At 37.7% G+C, this 19,633-nt stretch overlaps 1 protein-coding gene across 6 annotated transcripts in view; it reads right to left on the bottom strand.

Annotated features, from left to right (window-relative positions):
* CDK14 (cyclin dependent kinase 14) overlaps positions 1-19,633 on the bottom strand; it is a 549,770-nt gene that overhangs the window by 62,213 nt on the left and 467,924 nt on the right. For 5 of the 6 annotated variants that reach the window (XM_023639167.2, XM_070264492.1, XM_070264493.1 and 2 more), the window contains one exon: positions 16,648-16,791. In XM_023639167.2, the coding sequence (XP_023494935.1) occupies positions 16,676-16,791 (116 nt within the window). In that variant the 3' untranslated portion in view covers positions 16,648-16,675. Of the gene's footprint in view, positions 1-12,504; positions 12,690-16,647; positions 16,792-19,633 lie in introns of those variants that run through there. The other variant, XM_070264491.1, reaches the window with a different exon arrangement.

Raw genomic sequence — 19,633 nt, 5'->3', positions numbered from 1 at the left:
AAATATGTTTGTGTACAGAGTATAAACATTCTACAAATTTACTTTTTAACATATGTATTTTCTTCTCAAAATTTTTTTCACTCTGTGTTACAAACAAAAGGTAGTGATTTTGTCTCACCAGCTTCTCCTCTTTATCCTTAAGCTGCAGACAAGACAGACAAGATCAAGAATCTTAATTTCTGACCTCTTGCAAACATTTCAGGTCCTGGCAAGTGGGCAGTGGGTCACTTAAGATTGTATTATGTTCTTGCAGGCAGACGAACACTACCATAATCAAGGAGATATTTTGGGGATGAGCTGAGGGATAAATTATTTACCTTGAAGACTTTCCATCAGCCATGAGCTGTTGAGCTATAGTTAAATGGATCAAACCAGAAATCAGTCATGGCTTTCTTGCAACATTCATCCTCTCAACCCAAAACAACACTATCAGTTAGTCTTGGCATAGGAAAGGAAATAATGTTCCATTAAAAAAGACTCGAAAATTGCCTTTTGAAAAATTTATTGGGATAAGCAGTAAGAGAAAAACCTGGGGTCCCAAATTCTTATTCTGATGTGATTACTTTAGCTCTTCCATTTGCTATTGGCTAAATTATGTTTCCCTGCTGTTCCTGCTGTTCCGTGCTGGACACTGCTATTCCTAGTGTTAATTTACTAGCATTTCTTAGGAGTAATAGAAAATACTTTAAATGTTAAATTATGAAACGCTGTGTGGTTGTAAATAAGTTTAGCTGGCTTGGTTTCTGAGTCTTCATCACACACCACTATCTACAGAGGAAAGTCTGGTAATGAGACAGCAGCAAAGAACTTGGACTCATCCAAGAGGGCTCTGAGGTTGGAATTATAGTGAGAACCTACCATGGGTACAAAACTGTCAATTAACTTTCTTAACTATCCAATAAAATTTGTAAAACCATTTATCTCTGCTAAACCAGGAATATACCAGTTTAATGTATTTCCTTTGTCATATTTTCTTACCTAAAAATTTTACAAGTACAAGAAGAATATTCTACTTTTTTCACACGATCACATGTATTTCTCCACTTTATCTGCCTTCATGACTATAATTTTTAAGACTGTGTAATATTTCATGTAGTTTGGCACACTATTCTACTTAACAATTTCATTTAAAAATATGTAAGTGATCTATTAAAAATAATTTATGTTTAATTTGTCTTATCTTAGGTGTTTTAACATTTTTCCTTTGCATTATCATCATCATCACCGAAAAAGCTATTGAGTTACTAAATATTAGGTAGTTTTAAGAGGTTGGTTAGACACAGTTTAAGATCTTCAAATACTTAACAGTTTATTTGTATTTAGGCAAAAATGGGCATGAAAACTAGAATTAACTCTTATAGGAACTCAAAGTTCATAGACATCAGTATGAATTTATTCATGAAAACACTTTTGCACACCTACTGGGTGCTGAGCACATTCCAAGTAAGACTACGAAAATACTAAATTCTTAAACATTTCTGTCAACTTCAAAAATTGTCTTAAATTTTTATCCCTGGAAAAGTCACCTCACTTTTTAGTTTTCGCATTTCCCTCAAATAGTGTCAATGTATCTTAATAAATGAAATTCTACATATTCACGGAAGTTACATTAAGGGGTCATTATTCATTTTACAAAAAGATCTGTGTACAAAGAAGCCATATTCTTTCACGCAAAATAAAGAATTTATGCATAACTTTTCAGGAAACATGTTATGTACATGTTGAAAAAAGTATAATAAAGGAATCATACCCATAATAGATTCACGAAATTTCATGGCTGGAGGATGAATAGGTTTTCAGCCAAAGAGAAGGGTAAGTGTTGATATAGTTTTTAATATTCTAATATTGTTAGATACAAGTGTGAATGGAATTTTATACATTTTCTTTATTTTCAAAACAGCCTCTACCATAATAAGTGGTCTAAAGAAAAGAAAAAATAGCACATCTTCTTTCATGGTTGTTATATGACCCTAAAAGATCTTCCATCTTTAAGATGTTTTGATTCTCCTGTGAATGATCAGGAAGTCATATATATTTACCCCGGTGCAATCACATTAAAATCCAAACTCCTTAGCATGTCATTCCAGACCCTTCACAATCTACCTTCAAAATCCCTTTTTGGGCCCCACTCTCCTCATTCCCCATCCCCACGCCCTTAGCTTTACCACACCATCCCCTAGGATATCGCACTTTGTGACATGGCTTTGCTCTCAGTGTTTCCTCTGCTTGAAAACACTCTTCTCCTCCTCCATGCCCATGGAAAAATCTAATTCCTCCTTTTGCTCAAAATCTCTTCCTTTGTGAAACCTTCTCAATACTCTCCAGCAGAATTAATTTATACCTCATTTGTCCTCTCATGTAGTTTCATGCAAACTTCTACTGTAGACTTTATAATCTTGAAATTTAAGTGCTTGTATCTGTGACTCTAAATTGTGAGTCTCCTGAGGCTAGAAACTGTCTTATCCACTACTGCCGAGAACAGCACCAATATAATGGCTATAACCAAAAAACATTTGCTGAAAGAGCAGAAGATTGTGGTATGGTGAGTTAGCTGGATATTCACTAATTCAGTCAACATTTTAGAAATATTTAATAGGCATAAATTATATGCCATACTAGGAGATGGAGATAAAAAAGTGAAATGAGAATAAAACAGTAAACAAATTCCTCTATTCTGAGATCTAGATTCTCGTGGGGAAGACAGATAAATCATAGGGAACTTCAATACAGAAGATCTGAAACTCTGGCTTTGTTTCCAACATGTGTCAAATAGCCATACATTTATTCATATTCACAAAATATATTTCACACTGTCAGACATCTTGTTAAATTCTCTCTCTGATCCTGAGTCAGAGGCTGGAACATTTCAAGATTCTTAACTTGGACACTGTACTCTCTCTTGGTCACTCCTCTCCTCCATTTTCAGGCAGGTTTGAGCCTTGAGAGTAATTTCTCTCTCTCTCTCTCTTCCGATTCTGACATCAGGTAGCCCTGTCCTCCACCCAATAACTTGTCTTGAATTCCTTCCATTTGATTGAGAACCTGTCCCAGACTTCTTGCTTCTCTGACTTCACTTTCTGGATATCACGTTGGCTTTAAAACCTCACCTGCCTTAACCTAGTGATCAAGGTCAGCATGACCAGTGATAAGTCATGCGGATATCATGTATTTCCTGACATGATGTGATGAGAAGAGCACTTGATCTTGGTGATATTCTTCCCTAAAAACCATAACCCCAGTCTAATCATGAGAAAACATCATGAGGGACTTTCCACCAAATACCTGAACAGTACTCTTCAAAAGCATCAAGGTCATGAAAAACTGGGGAAGACTGAGAAACTACCACAGACCAGAGGAGACCAAGGAGACACGACAATTAAATGCAATGTGGTATCCTGGAACAGATGGACATGAGTGTGAAAATAGATGACCTACAAATAAAGTTGTAGTTGAATTAATAGTATGGTACCTATGTTAATTTCTTAGATTGATAAATGTACCATGGTTATAAAGGTTGTTAATATTAGAAGCTGGGTGAAAGGTTTAGCTCTCTGTCCTAGCTTTACAACTCCTCTGTAAATCTAAACATATTTCAAAATAAAGAGTTAAAAAAAATACAAGCCTAATTTAATGGTTAATCATGCTGACTATTTCCCTTCAATTCTGAACCCCCAAACGCATCTACATTTCCATGAGCTACCTCACAGTAGTTCATCTCCTGAAAGAGAATTTACGGAGTCTGATCAGGGCACTGTATTGAAAGTCCTCCTGAGTCTTATCAACAAGCTTTGTAAAATGGCCTGTTGATTTAGTGTCACATGGTCAGAGCCTCTCCACACAAGGTCAAACTTAGTGCCTATAACACAGGGAAAGTCACATCCTTCAAACTCATATATAACAAAAGGCTTTTAAGAATTTGTCTACTAATCATCAAGGGCATAGAAATGGCACTCTATTGCAATTTTCAGATGGCATCTATGTAAACACAAGAATAGGGATTTTATCCATTACACCCCAGAAAAACTGAGATATTCAATTAGATGGATAGAAGTGGAATAATTTTATATAGCAAAAAAAAAAAAAAAAATTAAGTGAATAGTAATTTATTCAAGAGGAAAACATGTTGTCAACATAAGTACTATGTTAGGGTTTACACACAGCACTACTGATACAGAACAGCGGCTCTCACACTTTTTGGTCTTAAGGACCCTTTATACCCAAATATTATAGAGGACCCCCAAAGAGCTTTTGGTTTACATGGATTATGGCTATTGACATTTACCACATTTGAAATTAAAATTGATAATTTAAAATATTTATTTATTAATTCCTTAAAAAATCCATTACATGTTAACATAAAAACATTATTTTAATAAAAATAACTATATTTTCCAAGTAGAATTAGCAAGAGGAATGGCACTGCTTTACAATTATGCAAATATTTTTAATATGGGGCTGAAGGGAAGACGGCTGGATTCTCATGCCTGTTTCTGTATTCAATCTGTTCCATGATATGTCGTTTTGGTTGAAACAACTAAAGAAAATATGGCCTCTCACAGGTATGTGTTTGGAAAAGAAAGAATTTCAACAGCCCTTTCAGATGATTGTGGATATACATTCTTCTTTTATATTACAACAAAACTCAATGAGTGGTAGTTTCTTAAAGGTTAGTTGTACTGGGGAATCTGAAACTGTATCAATGAATTCTTTGTATTCTATTACTTTAAAATCTATTGGTTTATCTTACACTTTCAGTGAATGTTTTGTCCATGCAATGATTTTCTAAAAGTGTGTATTGGTCAGTTGGGAAATACTGATTCAATGCATTATACAGATCTTTCAAATGTTGACACATTTCACTATACAATATCAAAAAATCACATTTGCTTATATAAACATCTATCTCATTTGAAAAATGTTTATGGAACTGTCAGGCTCACCGTGGCAAACAAAATGTTCTATAGTTTCCCCAAATTCTAATTTTATATTAAAAGATTTAATTTTATCAGCAGCAGCAAATACTGCCAGTTGTTCTCCTTAGGTGACAGATCCACTTTTTTTTTTGTTCTTTTTTGAGAAAATGTCTGCCAAATATCCAAGTTTGAATAACCAGTTTCTCTGTCAGTTGTTCTTTCAGGTGAAAACATTTCAAGAAAAGAGCAGCTAGTTCAGCTTGCAACTCATACACCTACACCAGAGCTTTCCTTGAGACAACCACAGTCATTAGGTATATAGTGTAGATGATTTACGCAAACTTCCCATTTATTCACACAGACTATTAAAAAGACATTTAGTTACAGGGAGACGTTTAATAAAATTATTAATTTTCACTTCTTCATCAAAAACATTATTAAGTAAAACTGGCTTTTAAAAACAATTATCATTGTATGGTGGTAAAGAAAACAATGCCTAGAAATACAGTTTGGAGCCACTGCCTTGATTCATTCTAAGGTCAGGAGTTTTATTTACCACTGCTTTTGCACCATTAGTGCAAATGTCAACACAGTGCAAAAGGCAAAGAACATCTTAGTGTTATTATGAAAACACTTTTTGACCCCATGTTGCCTCTTGGGGATCTCCAGAGAACATGACCACACTTTGAGAACTGCTGATATAGAGGACAATTACAAGGATGTCATTTCTTTTCTTTGGAACCTAGGGACCTTATCAGTAGAGAACCTACAAATCTAAAGGTGACAACAGGATCACTCAATCTATAGAGTTGTGGAAAGATTAAAAAAAGGGAATGATAAATATAAGAATGTCAATATGGGCCCGGCCCCATGGCCTAGCAGTTAAGTTTGGCATGCTCTGCTTCAGCAGCCCAGGTTCAGTTTCCAAGCAATGACCTATACCACTTGTCAGCAGCCATGTGGTGGCAGTGACTCTCATACAAAATAGAGGAAGACTGGCACAGATGTTAGCTCAGGGCAAATCTTCCTCAAGAAAAAAATGGAAAACTGGCAACAGATATTAGCTCAGGGCTAATCTTCCTCAGGGGAAAAAAAAAAAGAATGTCAATATGTCAATATGTACCAGAGATTATTTTATTTAAAGGAGAGGAGATTAATTGAGAAGAATGCCAAATAGTGGAGAGTCTATGAAGTCTGTGAATGCAGAGCTGACTTTGGAAGGCCAAGCTGAGGGCAGGGGATGGAGAAGAGGGTGGGTCATGAGACCACATGTGCACAAATGCCACCATTCACCTCTGGCTCTGTGTAGTCAGGCACCTTCGGCTTGCCTGTTTTGAGAGAGAAGGGCATCTTACTTAAAGCTAGTCTGAAGAGTGAGAAACCTACTTGTACACAATGAGACCCAATTCTCTTATTTTAAAAAAATTCTTTTTTAAAATGCTTTCTCTCAAAAATTTGATTCATTCATTTTTCTAATAAATCCATCAGTTGTTAACAAATTAAGTTACTGCAGAAGAATAAAAAAATCTTAACTTTAGACGAACCATTTAAAACAGTATTTTATAATTTTTCTTTTCAAAGGTCAGCTTCTGGACCACACAATAAAACTCTCAAGTGAGGGGATGGGTGGATTCCCACAGATGTTTAAATTTTCAGATTTGACAAAACTAACGCCGTATATCTTGACAGCTATATTCAGTAGCTTAATGCTAAGCTTTTTATGCTGAATACAGAACAGAATGAATTTTCCACCAGTGTTTTGACTAGGAGGTTTTAAGATTCCTATTCACTTAAGACAGCAGTCTGAGGCTGCTTGATAAAACAAGCATTGGCTATTTCATAACTGCCTCATAAAATGTCTCAATATTTAAGAGAAAAGAGAAACTTAAGGCAAAGACATTTTGAAAATATATGTTTTAACGAAAATCTAGATGCTAAGTAAACATCTTTCAGTGTTCAGCCAGAAAGACTTGCAGCTGTGGCATTTGTGACTTAAAATAACAAGACGAAGATCTCCATGTCAGAGATAAATGAGATCGTGAAAGTTTCTCATCAAAAGAAAATACATTTTCTGATGGAATTTATGTAGGAAAAGGCTTTACACTATAGCCTATTTAATACATTGTAAAAATACTGGAAGCTTTAATTTTGGAGTTTAATATGAGTTCTTCCCAGGCAATATTATTTTCTGTTTTGCCACTACATTCTCTTTTTACAAATTGCAGATTAATTTTTTCCTATAAGGACACCTTTTGAGTTTAATTTGCTTGGTAAATATGGCTGCTGTAAGTCGAGGACTTTATGGTAAAGTATCATATTCTACAGGAACTTATAATTAGGCAGGAATGAAATTAGAGAGCTTCCCCTTTAAAAAAAAGATTAAAATTTTAACATTATATCAAAATACAATACAGTCATATTCCAAAATACACGTCTATGTTTTAACACGGAATACATCTAAATCTCCTAAAGGGCAAACATTCTCCTCTCTAAACAAGATCGCAAGCGAATCGGGAACCCGGTTTGATTTGTGCAGCCTAGCTAACCACTGAAGGTAAACACCAGCCATGTTATAATTCAGTATGCAACTGAGCTAGTCTTCCACACCAGCAGAGGAAAAAAATTCCTCCTATTTTCTAAAGTTGCCCATCTCTATCCATTTCTGTCGAATTGCCACAATTGCCCAGATAAAACATTTGAGAGTATGTCAGCTTTAATTAATGTAACATGACCTGATCATTTCCACAGTTAAGCATAAAGAAGTTTGCATTCTTTAAATCCAAAGCTCGACCTGGAGATTATGCTAAGTTGCTTCATTCACAGTCCACACTCCTCTGCTCATGTCAGAAGGACAGCATTTGTCCCCTCTAGTGATAAACAAATTATACATGAAATCAATTCCACTTCACAATCATTTTCTCTATTGGGTATTATCTTTCCTTCTCTGCTCCCTCCAGTTAAGCCAGCATCCTGTAACTTGCTAATGAGCTGGGGGCTTTCTGTTCCAGGTGGCACCCCCTGCCTCGAAGTCATGACATTTCCCATTTCGAATGCTGCTGGCATTTTTCGACAGCTCCTGCTAACTAGCCTTTTTGACCTGCACTAAGAGGAACTCATCTGATCGAATCCTCTAACCTGCCAATCATTCCAGAAAATGATCTTCACAGTCACTCCCAAGGCAGGAATGGAGGGGAAAAAAAGGAAATGCAGTGAGAGAATGAGGGAGTAGGCAAGCGGCTGCCTCTGCAGCTACCTAATGAGAATACTTTAAGTCTCGGAGGCAGCTGAAACACTGAAAAACTGGTGGGAAAATTAGGACACAACTGAATGCCTGGCTCTGTAATTACTGATTTCTTTCCATCCTGAGATCATTTTGAGAGCAACACCTCTGAGATGCGCCAGTTTCTAAAGAGCACAAGAACACCCTACCTTAGGTGGAGAAAATAGATTTATTCCTCTTGCCACTATCAATATGCAATTCTCATAATCCCACTCTGTCAAACAGCATCCTTTGCAGAATTAATTATGTGCTATAAGCTTGTTAAGTGTGCATCTGTAAACTAGGGATGATTATCACGTTTGCCACAGTGAAGAAAGGACTTCTTTTTTTTTTTTTTCCCAGGCATATTTTAAATGTTGCCACCATTTAAGGGTGTTGATTTTTACACATTTACATAAAAACAGGCAGGTGGAGGCTGGCATTGGGCTCAGGGAGGATTTAACACTGACAACAAAGGGTAATCTGGGCATTCTTAATTAATGGAGGTAAAATAATTTTTTTCCTTTCAGATTTTTCTTGCCTGTGCACAATTTATTTAGTGGATTCCTAGCCCTCATTACTTTAGAATTATTTTACTTTACTTTACTTTAGAAAGGAAGATCCAGTACATGGATTTTGGCAATGGATCACAACTCTAAATATCTTAATGTGACGTAGATTTGTTGACCAAGGATTGATACAATATAATTACGTGTTATCATTACACTATTGTATGTAATAATGTAAAATAAATACTGTACATGATTTAACTGCACATGATAATCACACATCTTTCCCCATTTATAGTAATTAGGCCAATAGCCCCATTTACAGTAATTATTACATGTAATTGAGGGCATTTTACTAATTGCATTGAAAATGATAATCCAGAGCAATTAAAAATCCAAGGGCACTATACATAATGCAAGCTACATTAAAAGAATAGTGATAATTTAACAGGAAAAAATTCACCCAAGTATGGAAGTTAACAATATAGCATTTGATTCCATGCTTGGCATACATGGTAGTACTTACTATGAGATAAATTTCCATCAGTTTCTCTAACTTTTGTAGTGTTTTTGTTATTGGCCTTGTGCATTATTTCCTTGGTGGAAAAGTAATCCTTTGACTGCTCTATGATGTTATCCTCACAGTTCTAGGACTGTTGAAAAATTATTCTATTTGGTTGTGTGATGTACAGAGTGTGTGTGTGTATGTGTGTGTGTGTGTGTACAGATTGGTAGAGGAAGCAGCTATCCTAAATTCCAATAGAGACTTGGTAAATTATTCATTTGCACAACCAATTTGATGTTCTTAAAAGCTTTATTCATAGAAGCATCTCAGAGTATTGCAAACATTTTGTTAAATATACTTGTAATAATTTAGCTAAAATGTTGAACTTTGTTAGACTTAAAATACATTTGGGTTGTGGTTTTCATTATGTTTGCTATCTGTCTAGAATTTTAATGTGTCTGAGGACCTGAATCCCTGGCTTTTGTCCCGGGACCCCGGGTCTATCCCGCCCTGATCCTACTCCCTGTTGCTAGACAAAGCTCCCATGTGAGGAATATCTCAAGAGGAGTGATGAGCATCCAAGGGACAATGGGAATAGTTTTGAGCTTCTTTTTGCCTTCCCTTCTCGATACTGTCATTTAGACATTGTCCTCCATGCATTCAAATGTCATCCCAGACCATCAGCCCACTTCAACTCAAACAGCCTCCTTTTATGCTCAGACACTTCTTAGAGTATCCGCAGACCACAAAGACCGTCTAGTGGGACTCAGCTGCTATCCTGGTATTAATAATACAATACAGTGAACTTAGGGCATAGACGATTCCCTCTGTATCCCAAATTCATAAGAATCAACATTAAACGAAAGGGAAAAATAGAGCACCTGACCTGATTATAACTACTTGTTCTTTGTGACTGCTAACTTCGTAATAGTTTGGCCAAGCATTCTAATAGATATCTTGATTACGAGCCACATCACATCTTGTGCCCACTATTTATAAGAAAGCTTCACTCATATTATGCTGCTGGCTAAATAGTCCCTAAGAAATTAATTTAGGTTTTAAAAAGACAGAAGATGCAAGTTGCAGTGCTATCCCCACCACCCCTAATTTGAAAGCTCATCTGACCTGAAAACACTGAATCACAAAAATATAGCCAATTTTCCAGCATCCTTGGGCTGATGAACCAATTTGTGGAGCATCAAACCAGTTTATTCTCTTTTAGGCATTTTGCTTTTAAAAACTCTCAGTCAGAGAAGGGAAAAGGAAAAGCAAGGGCAAAACATATTGTTTTTAATTAAAAAAAATTACTCTGAATTTTTTGTTTACCAGACAAACACACTGAAATAGTTAAAAGTAAGGGAGCATCATGTGAGTAAAAACAATGTGTATGTGCATACATTTATGTGGGACAGAGAGAGAGAGAGGAAGAGAGGGAGACAATGAATATGATAAAGCAAATGCAGTAAAATGCTAACATTTGGGGAAAGTGGTTCATGAAGGGCATCAGGAATTCTTTGTACTGTTCTTGCAACTTTTCTGTAAATCTCAAGTTATGTCAATATAAAAATTAAACACTTAAAAAATGCACTCTGGATGAAACATGATATATTTAACTTTACTTTCATGCTGCTTTGTGACAGTCCTACTACATAATCGGCAGACTAGAGAGTAAAGGCCTCGGAGTCCTTGCTAACCCTTTCACAGGGTTGGCGGTGGTGGTGCGTGGTACAGATCAGAAGTGACCCACAGAAAGGGAGGGCTGGAGAAGCAGAGAAGGGAGAGTGACAAGAGGAGAGACAAACTTCCCTAGCCTACTCTTTTGCATCAGAGTTTAGAGGAGAAAATAAACTTTCCAGGGTAGAGAGAAAGCAAAGGAAAAGCGGGTGGAGGTGGGGTGGGGAAATGAAACAACATTCCAGCCCCTTCTCAATCGGCTATTCATAATATGCATTATGCATGTGTGGTTCGAAGCACTGTCAATTTCCCGAATAAGATGTACTTGTAAATCTGCAGCAATGTAGGCGTAATGACAAAAACCAGGGGTTCTTTCAGATAAAAACCTGCAAGGAACACTAGGCTTTCTTTCCCCCTCTACCTCTTATTTCCACAACTATTGTCATCAACTACATGAGACAACAGAGATAATAAAATTGCAGTTGTTTGATAGGAAACAAATTTGCAGTATCATGCAGAAAATAGTTTTTGTAGAAAAAATCAGAAACCTTCTTGCTACTGAAAGAAGGACCCAGCACTTGAATTTCTTACATAGTGATAAGTACTAACAGGTATTATCTCCTTTTGTGTCTGTAGTTGAGAAAATGCAACGTGTCTTAAAAAGACCTTTAGTCAATAGCCAAAAATACCACACAATGAGGATGTTGCCACTCCATTAAAACTGGAGTTTCCCTCTGTACTTGTCTAATTTTTTTCCTTGGCAGTGTACGGGCCAGGCAAAGTGCCTTCCATCTACACTACTGGCTTCATAGAAGCTTCTTCAGAGACTGGTAAGCCTAGAGCCATCTATGCAGGAGTTCCTTAAGAAATGGTTGACCACTAAGTTCACAGCTCAGCTGACTGGATCGGGGCTCAGCACCTGAGCTAGAACAGCCTACAGTCAGCCAACAGCTTCTACGGGGGTGACTGACTCAACAGCCCTCCTCAAAGCCTTGCTCTCTACTTCATGGTGATGGCTACACCAATCAGAGCTGCTCTCAAGGAGGTTTTGAATCTGAGAAAAAGAGCACAGCAATAGACTGCCTCAGAAACAGGGACAAAGAGATATGACACTAAGCAGTATTCATGAATAAGCAGAAACAAGTCAGCAAAAGTTACGAGATGAAGAGAAGATGAAAGCAATGTTAGTCGATGTGGAGACAGAAAAAGTGAGCTGCCATAATGTCACAGCATGGAGGAGAGCAAGAGGTGGCTGTTTCTCCAGGAGTAGTTACCAGAGTTGAAGTGGCAGTTGAGATGGCAGACAAACTAAAGCTCTTGCTGGATTCTGAAGGATGCTCAGTCTTTGTGAGGCCTGCCCATGCAGCTAATTAGACAGTCAACCTGGTCTTCCTTACTTCCCTGAGGAGCGATCTCAACAAATACCACTGTTAACTGAAGAAACCTGTGTCATCCCTGAAAGGTCTGAATACCCGCTTTCTCCTGGTCTCTCCTGTTCCTGTGGGCACAGCTCCTTCTTTCATTCTCAGTGATCTGTCTCCGTCCCTCTCACTTTGCAACATGCCTCCTTCCTTACCTGAGCATTTCTTTTCCTCACACATTTTGAGCTTCTCTTAAGTGACGATAATTTAGAACTGAAACATATTTTTACCGGTTGAATTCAGTTTAATTTTCCTCATTGCTCTTTTAAAAGGCAGGTAGGGGAAATGCTCTTCACCAGGGCTGTCCCGTAGAATGTTCTGTGATACTGGAAATGTTCTGTATCAGTCCTGTCCAATACGGTGGCCATGAGTCATGTGTCGCTATGGAGCACTTGAAACGTGATAGTGCTACCAAGGAAACAAAACTAATTAAATTAGATTAATTAAAATTAAAGTAGCCACACAAGGCTAGTGGTTACTGTGCTGGATAGTACAACTCTACACTATTCTTTGTTTAAAAAAAAGGGAAGGAAAGGGAAAGGATTGTTTCCTAGTTTGTCTTTATGCAGTCCTGACCCAAATCAGTTGATTATTTTACTTCATAAATATAGAATTCTTGAATACTTACTGAAGACTTCATTATAGATGGTTAAAAGGCCACCTGCACCAACATCCTCTGGGGTTCTTAAAAATCCAGGTTCCTGGGGCCCATGACTCCCCAGGGGTTTTGGCACCCCAGGGTGTGCAAATACGCTCTACTGAATGTGCAGATGGTAATGCCAGAGAGCATTAAGCACAAAGCATTATATTTCATCTGGAATTTGGTGTTTTAAAAAGTTTTTATCTTATTTAATTAAAATTTCTTGAGCAATTTATGCATTCTACTCTGTTTACCTGGCAGCCTACTTTTAGGAAATTATTGCTTGATGACTGAGCCAGGCAGAGAGAGTCTAACACATTGTTTTCATTGTCTTATAACAATTAAATAATGTTGATTAACAAAGATAATATGCTGAAAGGCAAGGACAGGGTCACCAAAATATACATGCGGTTAACTTCCTGCACTTTAACCAAATAAAATTTTTTTCATGTAGCAGACAGACTCTTGTATATTTATTATAAACTTAATAGGGTCTGAAGACTGATTCATTGAAAAAAGAGCTTCCATAATGAATATATACTATTTCAGAAAAATTATAAAACATCTGTCTAAACGATTAGAGGTCATTCTTATTCCTCGTATTCAGCAAAAGGAGAAGGGGACAGAGCAACCGTGCCCTTCCTGTCTCCGTTCAGAATGACTGAAAAGTTGAGCTCAACACAGGGATGTGTTTGGATCACTGTGCGTAAACATAAGTATGGCTAATGGACGTGTATTCAATACAGCTCCTGGTCTTTTCCTTGGGGAGAATTTCTATGCCCATTTAAGGCTCTCTCAGATTTTAAGAGGTTCTAACCATTCAATGCTGATAAAATGAGTGGGGACAATCTATGAAATCTTAGGTCTATTACTATCTTTAGAGGATAACAAAATGTAGACAGCATAGTATTTTGATCATTCACCAGCACCTACCCCATTTTTCACCTAGGTAGGTGTGTGCGGTTTTCTTTTTGTCTAATTTGGTTACAGGACTCTAAAACCAAAATTGCTTTCTGCAGCAAAGAAAAGTGCTTCTCATTAGCTTTTCCACTAAGACCAGTTTATGCAAATCCAGTATTATTAACTCAACAATGAAGTGACCTTAGAATGCAAGTATAGAAAGAATTTGGCATTGAGGGACTGGAGAAACATTAGGACTTGAAACACTCCTGTCTACTCAGTCCTCTATCATTTCAAAAACAAGAGCGATCCATTTTCCACATTTACCTCTGTGACTGCCCACAGAGAGGTGGCTGAAGCGCTAGATTACAATCCTAGCCTCTTTGAGCCCCCAACCTCTCCCCGCTCCGTCTCCTTCTCAATCTCTGGGCTTTACAAAGAATTGGGACATTTGAGGAAAATTTAAGATGCCACAGCCTTCTCTAAACAATTAATTAATTCATCAACAACAAAATCAAACTCTAGGGAATGACATGTTTTTCTCAATGAATACCCGTAATTATGTAGATGTTTTGCTTTTTGTCTACAATTTGATATTCAGCTACTGGTCAGAAAAAGGTCATTGCACAGGATGTATCAGACTAATACATAGGCTATGTTATTTGATCTCTAAGGTAGTCCTATTTGATTAAAACTAAAAACCCACAAAGGTGAGAAATTAAAATGATTTCTTTTTCTGCTGACAGAAAAATCTTAGAATTCAGCTTCCCTGCAGGTTTTCTGAGAAAAGAAAAATTTAGATGTTTCCTCAATATAACGTTGAATCAAGCCGAGGTATTTGAATTTTGGAAGAAAACAACAATAACATTAAAGCTTTAAAAGTTGATGAGAAAAAGACAAAACTCATAGAGAAAATATTTGTATTATTATCAAATAATTCTTGAGGAAGTGCCATGCAGGTATAACCTTAAATTGGTTTTAAAAATATACTGAAAAGAAAATACATTTTTGTAAAGGCTTTCAAATACTGATTGATGATTGTAATTTTGAGTGCCTTTAGAAATCTCGTGTCAATAGTAATTTTTGAGACCTCATGGGCAATGCTTCTGACCAGTGAGCTTGATTTCATTTTACAAGGAGAAACTGATCTGAAACACATTCTAGCTGCTTTGACTGGCCAGGCGCAGGTCAAAGAGCCAAGAAGAAAGGACACAGACAGCCCTGTGATTGAAATTCAGGCTTGCTTGTGTGCATCCATGTACGAGGGAGCAGTACAAATAAAGTCCACTTTTTGTTTTGTTCTACAGAATTGTCTGAGGGATTTATAAAGCCAGGGGCCATCATTATGGTAATGTAGGTTAAATAATTTTAAAAGCATATGCCGCAACTCTCATGAATTAAAACCATTCTCAGAACCAGGATGTAACTGGTCAGAAGCTTGGCCCCACTCTTTGTCTGACCAATTGAAGTTCAGAATGGAAGTACAAACACTACTGGGTGAGTGAGGTTGTGCTTCCACGTAACTTTTATCCAATAGGGAGAAATAACCTGAAAAATGAAGAATCTTACTCTCACGTATCATGTGGCAAGTCTATTAGTAACATTTCCTGACCGGCATTTACACACCATCTTTCATCTGGGAATCTTTTATCTCCAAATCATTCATAAATCACCACCATACTCCTGAGAGGCCAAAACTGGGCCCCACATTGAGCGTATGCAAAAACTGAGTCCAAAAATAGCTCAAAGTATTGGCAAATCACAAGACAAAGTAGACAGTTTAATCTGCTCTCTTTGCCATGCTGACAACTCAGCCTGTTAGCATATTTCACGTTAGGAGAGAGAGAGAGGAAGAGGAGCTCCTACACTGCTGAACGCATCCTCGGATTCACTTGAACAATGAAGGATTGAACATCCACATGAGAAAGGAAAAAATATGGGCTAGCAAATAAAAAGCCTTGCCCACACAAACGTTTGTTCTTCATTTGCTTCAGAGTTATGTTACATTAAACAAAAAGAGAGATATATATAGGCACAAAATTCCAAAAAACCCAGACATTCATCTGGCAATAAAGACGTAGCCTTTTCAGAAGTTGCTGTCTTACACTTGTTTCTGTGAAGCATGTGCGACGAGTGGGACAGGCTGACATGCCTGCAGATTGCCTTGTTTAGATTATGCTTCCTATGTGCAGAATAGTAGAGGTCAAAGAATCGAATAGGAAAAAAAGAAAAGCTTCACCATGACAAGGTCTGTACTAGGGGCAGGCAGGAATCAGAAATGGGTGAAGGGGCCCACACGGCAGCTGAGCTAAACTAGGGGGCACATGTCTGTTCCAAGGGAGGCAGCCACAGGTCAGCCACACACACAAACTTCTGGCAGGGACGTGAGAGCAGTATTGCCAGAGTTGCTGATTTTTCAAGAAAAGCCAGAAATCCAGACTTTGTGTAATATGTCCCCATTTTAAAACTAATTAGAACTAATTAGAAAAATTTGGGGAGCCAAACAAAGAAGGTCTGTGGCTTAGATACAGCCCAAGGTTAACCTTTTTCTAACCTCAGTGAAGAATGTATAAGCAGTTAAAATAATTTGCTTATGACTAAAATGGTTTACTTATGACTATATAAATAAAATACAATTTTGGTTAGAATCCAGTAGGTGCCTGAAAACACAGAAATGACTGACAGTTCTCTGCCTCAGCAGATCTGTGATGACTGCCATAATGAACACAAGAGGTTCATAAGATACTGATGAAAAAAATGAATCTGAAATATTTCATTTAAAAGATCTATTCGATATTACTTTCCAAGTAAAGTAGGCCATCTTACCTGTGCTCTCTTGAGAATGCTGTGCTCATCAGTGTTTGCTATTTGATAGACTTTTGCCATAAGTATTGTTTTTCCCAAAGGCCCGCATGCTTTCTCCAGCTTCTGGTTGCAATCTTACATTTGGGACAGTAAAAATAGAAGACACTGCGGAAAGAATGAAAAGTTTTCACTTACTTATATATTTATAGATGTATTTACAATCTTCTCTTTTTAAAAATGGATACTGAGATGTAATTCTGGATGTGCAGCACATGGAACATCATAGTATATGTTGGTGGTCACAGCCACACACACCTTTACACAGATTTAGACACATGTATGACAGGATAGCCTGCCTTCCCCTCAGAACCACAGCTCAGTTGACCTTTCCTATTTCTCTGATCTAGAACAATTAACTTGGATTTGGAAACAACATATTTTGCCCTTTCTTCACGCCATTCTTTCATTCATTCAGCGGAGAAATATTTATTGAATCCCACGTTGTTCTAGGCTTTTCGGAATCCTACAGTATATAAATCACAACAAAAAGAAATCCCTATTTTTGTAGATTCCATCTGGGGGAGACAGATGATAAACAATCAAACAAATATATCAACTAGTAGTAAGTGTTATGAAGAAAAATAAAGCAAGGCAAAGAAATTGGAAGTGCTGGGGTGGAAGTAGGTCAGTGAAGTCTTCCCTAATAAAGTACATTTGAGCAAAGATCCAAAGGAGGTGAGAGGGCAGGCCATGCAAATTCCTAGAGGAAGAGCAAGTACAAACTGTAGAAAGATGAAACAGCAAGAGCTCAACTCTAAGGAGCAAGAAGAGAAGCAGACAAAACAGTTAGGAGGCTATTGTAAAAATACAGGCGAAAGAAGATGGTGAGTGACTTGGGGCAGGGTGATAGCAGTGGAGAAGGGAGAAGTGGTGTGATTCTTGATATATTTTAAAGGCAGTGCCAATAGGGTCTATGGAAGAATTGGGTTTGGGTGGGACAAAAGAAGAGGAGTCAAGGACAACTTCCATCAACTGGAAGAATGATATTTCCCTTTATTGAAAAGAGGAAGACTTCAGAAGGTGTAAGTCTGGGGGAAAAGATCAGGAATTCAGTTTTGGTAATATTAAGTTTGAGATGCCTACTAGACAGCTAAATGGAGATGTGGAGTAGTCAATTGGATATGCATGTCTGGAGTCAGGGAAGATGAGACTGAAGATAGAAATCTGGAAGCTGTCAGTGTATAGATGATATTTATATCATGAGATTGGATGAGAGCATGTAGGCTCTAGGGAGTGTACCCAAATAGAAAGATCCGAGGATTAAGCCCCAGGGCACTCTAACAGTGGGAAGTCTGAAGAATGAGGAGAAATCCTCAAAGGAGTCTGAAAAGGAGAGCTTAGGGAGGCTAAAGGAAAGCCATGAGAGAGTCCTGTCTTGGAATCCAAGTGAAGGAAATGTTTCTAGGAGGAAATGGTGGTCACCTGTGTTGAATTCTGCTGATGAATCAAGCTAAGGGCTGGGAAAAGACCAACGGAGAGAGACTTTGAAAACAGCAATTCTGGAGCCTTGGGCACAAATGCCTGGTTCAAAAGGATTCACAAGAGAATGCAAGTCTAGGAAGTAGAAGCAGCAGATAGATTTGAACTAGGTGTGTTTGTTTTACTTTTAAAAAGATGGCACGGAGCTACATTAATGGCACAATGTTGTTTTAGGATAACATATAGAACACATATAGCAATAAGTAGGAAAACCTACAAACGTCAGAGCTGGAAAGGTCCTTAGGGATCCCTGTGTCTCTAACTGAGAAATCAGAAGCCCACAGAGACTGAGGCACTTGTCCAAGGTTGGCCAGCTAGTTAGCAGAGCGGAAGTGAGCATCCAGGTGGTATGATTCCCAGTTCAGTGCTCTTCACACTGCAACAATTTGTTGGCCTTCTTTCACTGTAGATTTGAGTTTTGTGAATTAGCAAATGAATGTAATAAAATCAAGGACTCTGCGCTATGAAGTGTATTTTGTTCGTTTACTTTGACAAGGGTAGTTCAGCTTCAATAATTTATGTAACTTGATAGTATACACAGGAGAATGCCCTGTGGTGTATTTGGGAAAAGTAATGAATTTCTTCTACATCAGCCCTCCATTTACTTCCCTGCAATTAAATCTTTGTGAAGAAGTGGGGCAAGGCTGTTGGGGTTTCGGGATAGGAGAAGAATGACTGGGTGCCACCAGAATTAGCCAGCTTTAACTGCCAGATCCCCAAGTAACTGTACCATTATTCCTGCTTGATGAATTTATAATTCCTGTTTCAGTGACACATTAACACATTACTTCTAAATTTTGGTATTACGTAAACTGGTGAGGTTTTAAGGAATAGTACAATAAAGAAAGATATTATATTGTTATATGTTCTTCCAAAGCAAAGAAGAGTCTGGCACAAGTGTGCACCTTCATGTTTATACTAATCCACGGAATGTGTACAGTACTCTGTGTAACCAAGCCTCTGATAACACTTGATGCTCTTCTTGCAGGGTGTGATATATTAAAGTAGGCCAAGAAGGCTCCAGGCCACTTTGAACTTATTCTTGTTCCAATCTTCTCCTTTTAACCTGGTTCTGCTTTATGCTTGCATAAGTATTTTCCTTTTGTGGGTATTCTTTTTAAAAATACTATGAGCTATCTTTAAAAAAGTGAGTGCCAAGGATTGATTTGTGTCCCTCCCAAATTCCTATGTTGATGCCTTTAACCCTAACGTGATGGTATTTGAAGATGGGGCCTGTGGGTAGTAATTAGGGTTAGATGAGGTCATGAGAGTGGGGCCCTCATGATGAGATTAGTGGCTTTTTTTTTCTTTCTGCTTTTTCCTCCTCAAATACCCCCAGAATATGGTTGTATATTTTAGTTGTGGGTCCTTGTAGTTGTAGTACATGGGACACAGCCTCAATGTGGCCTGATGAGTGGTGCCATGTTTGCGCCCAGGATCCGAACCAGAGAAACCCTGGGCCGCCGTA

The sequence above is a fragment of the Equus caballus genome, chromosome 4 (assembly GCF_041296265.1).
Source record: "Equus caballus isolate H_3958 breed thoroughbred chromosome 4, TB-T2T, whole genome shotgun sequence".
Lineage (NCBI taxonomy): Eukaryota > Metazoa > Chordata > Mammalia > Perissodactyla > Equidae > Equus > Equus caballus.
The sequence above is the reverse complement of the archived record's forward strand: the minus strand, read 5'-3'. Positions and strand labels throughout refer to the sequence as shown.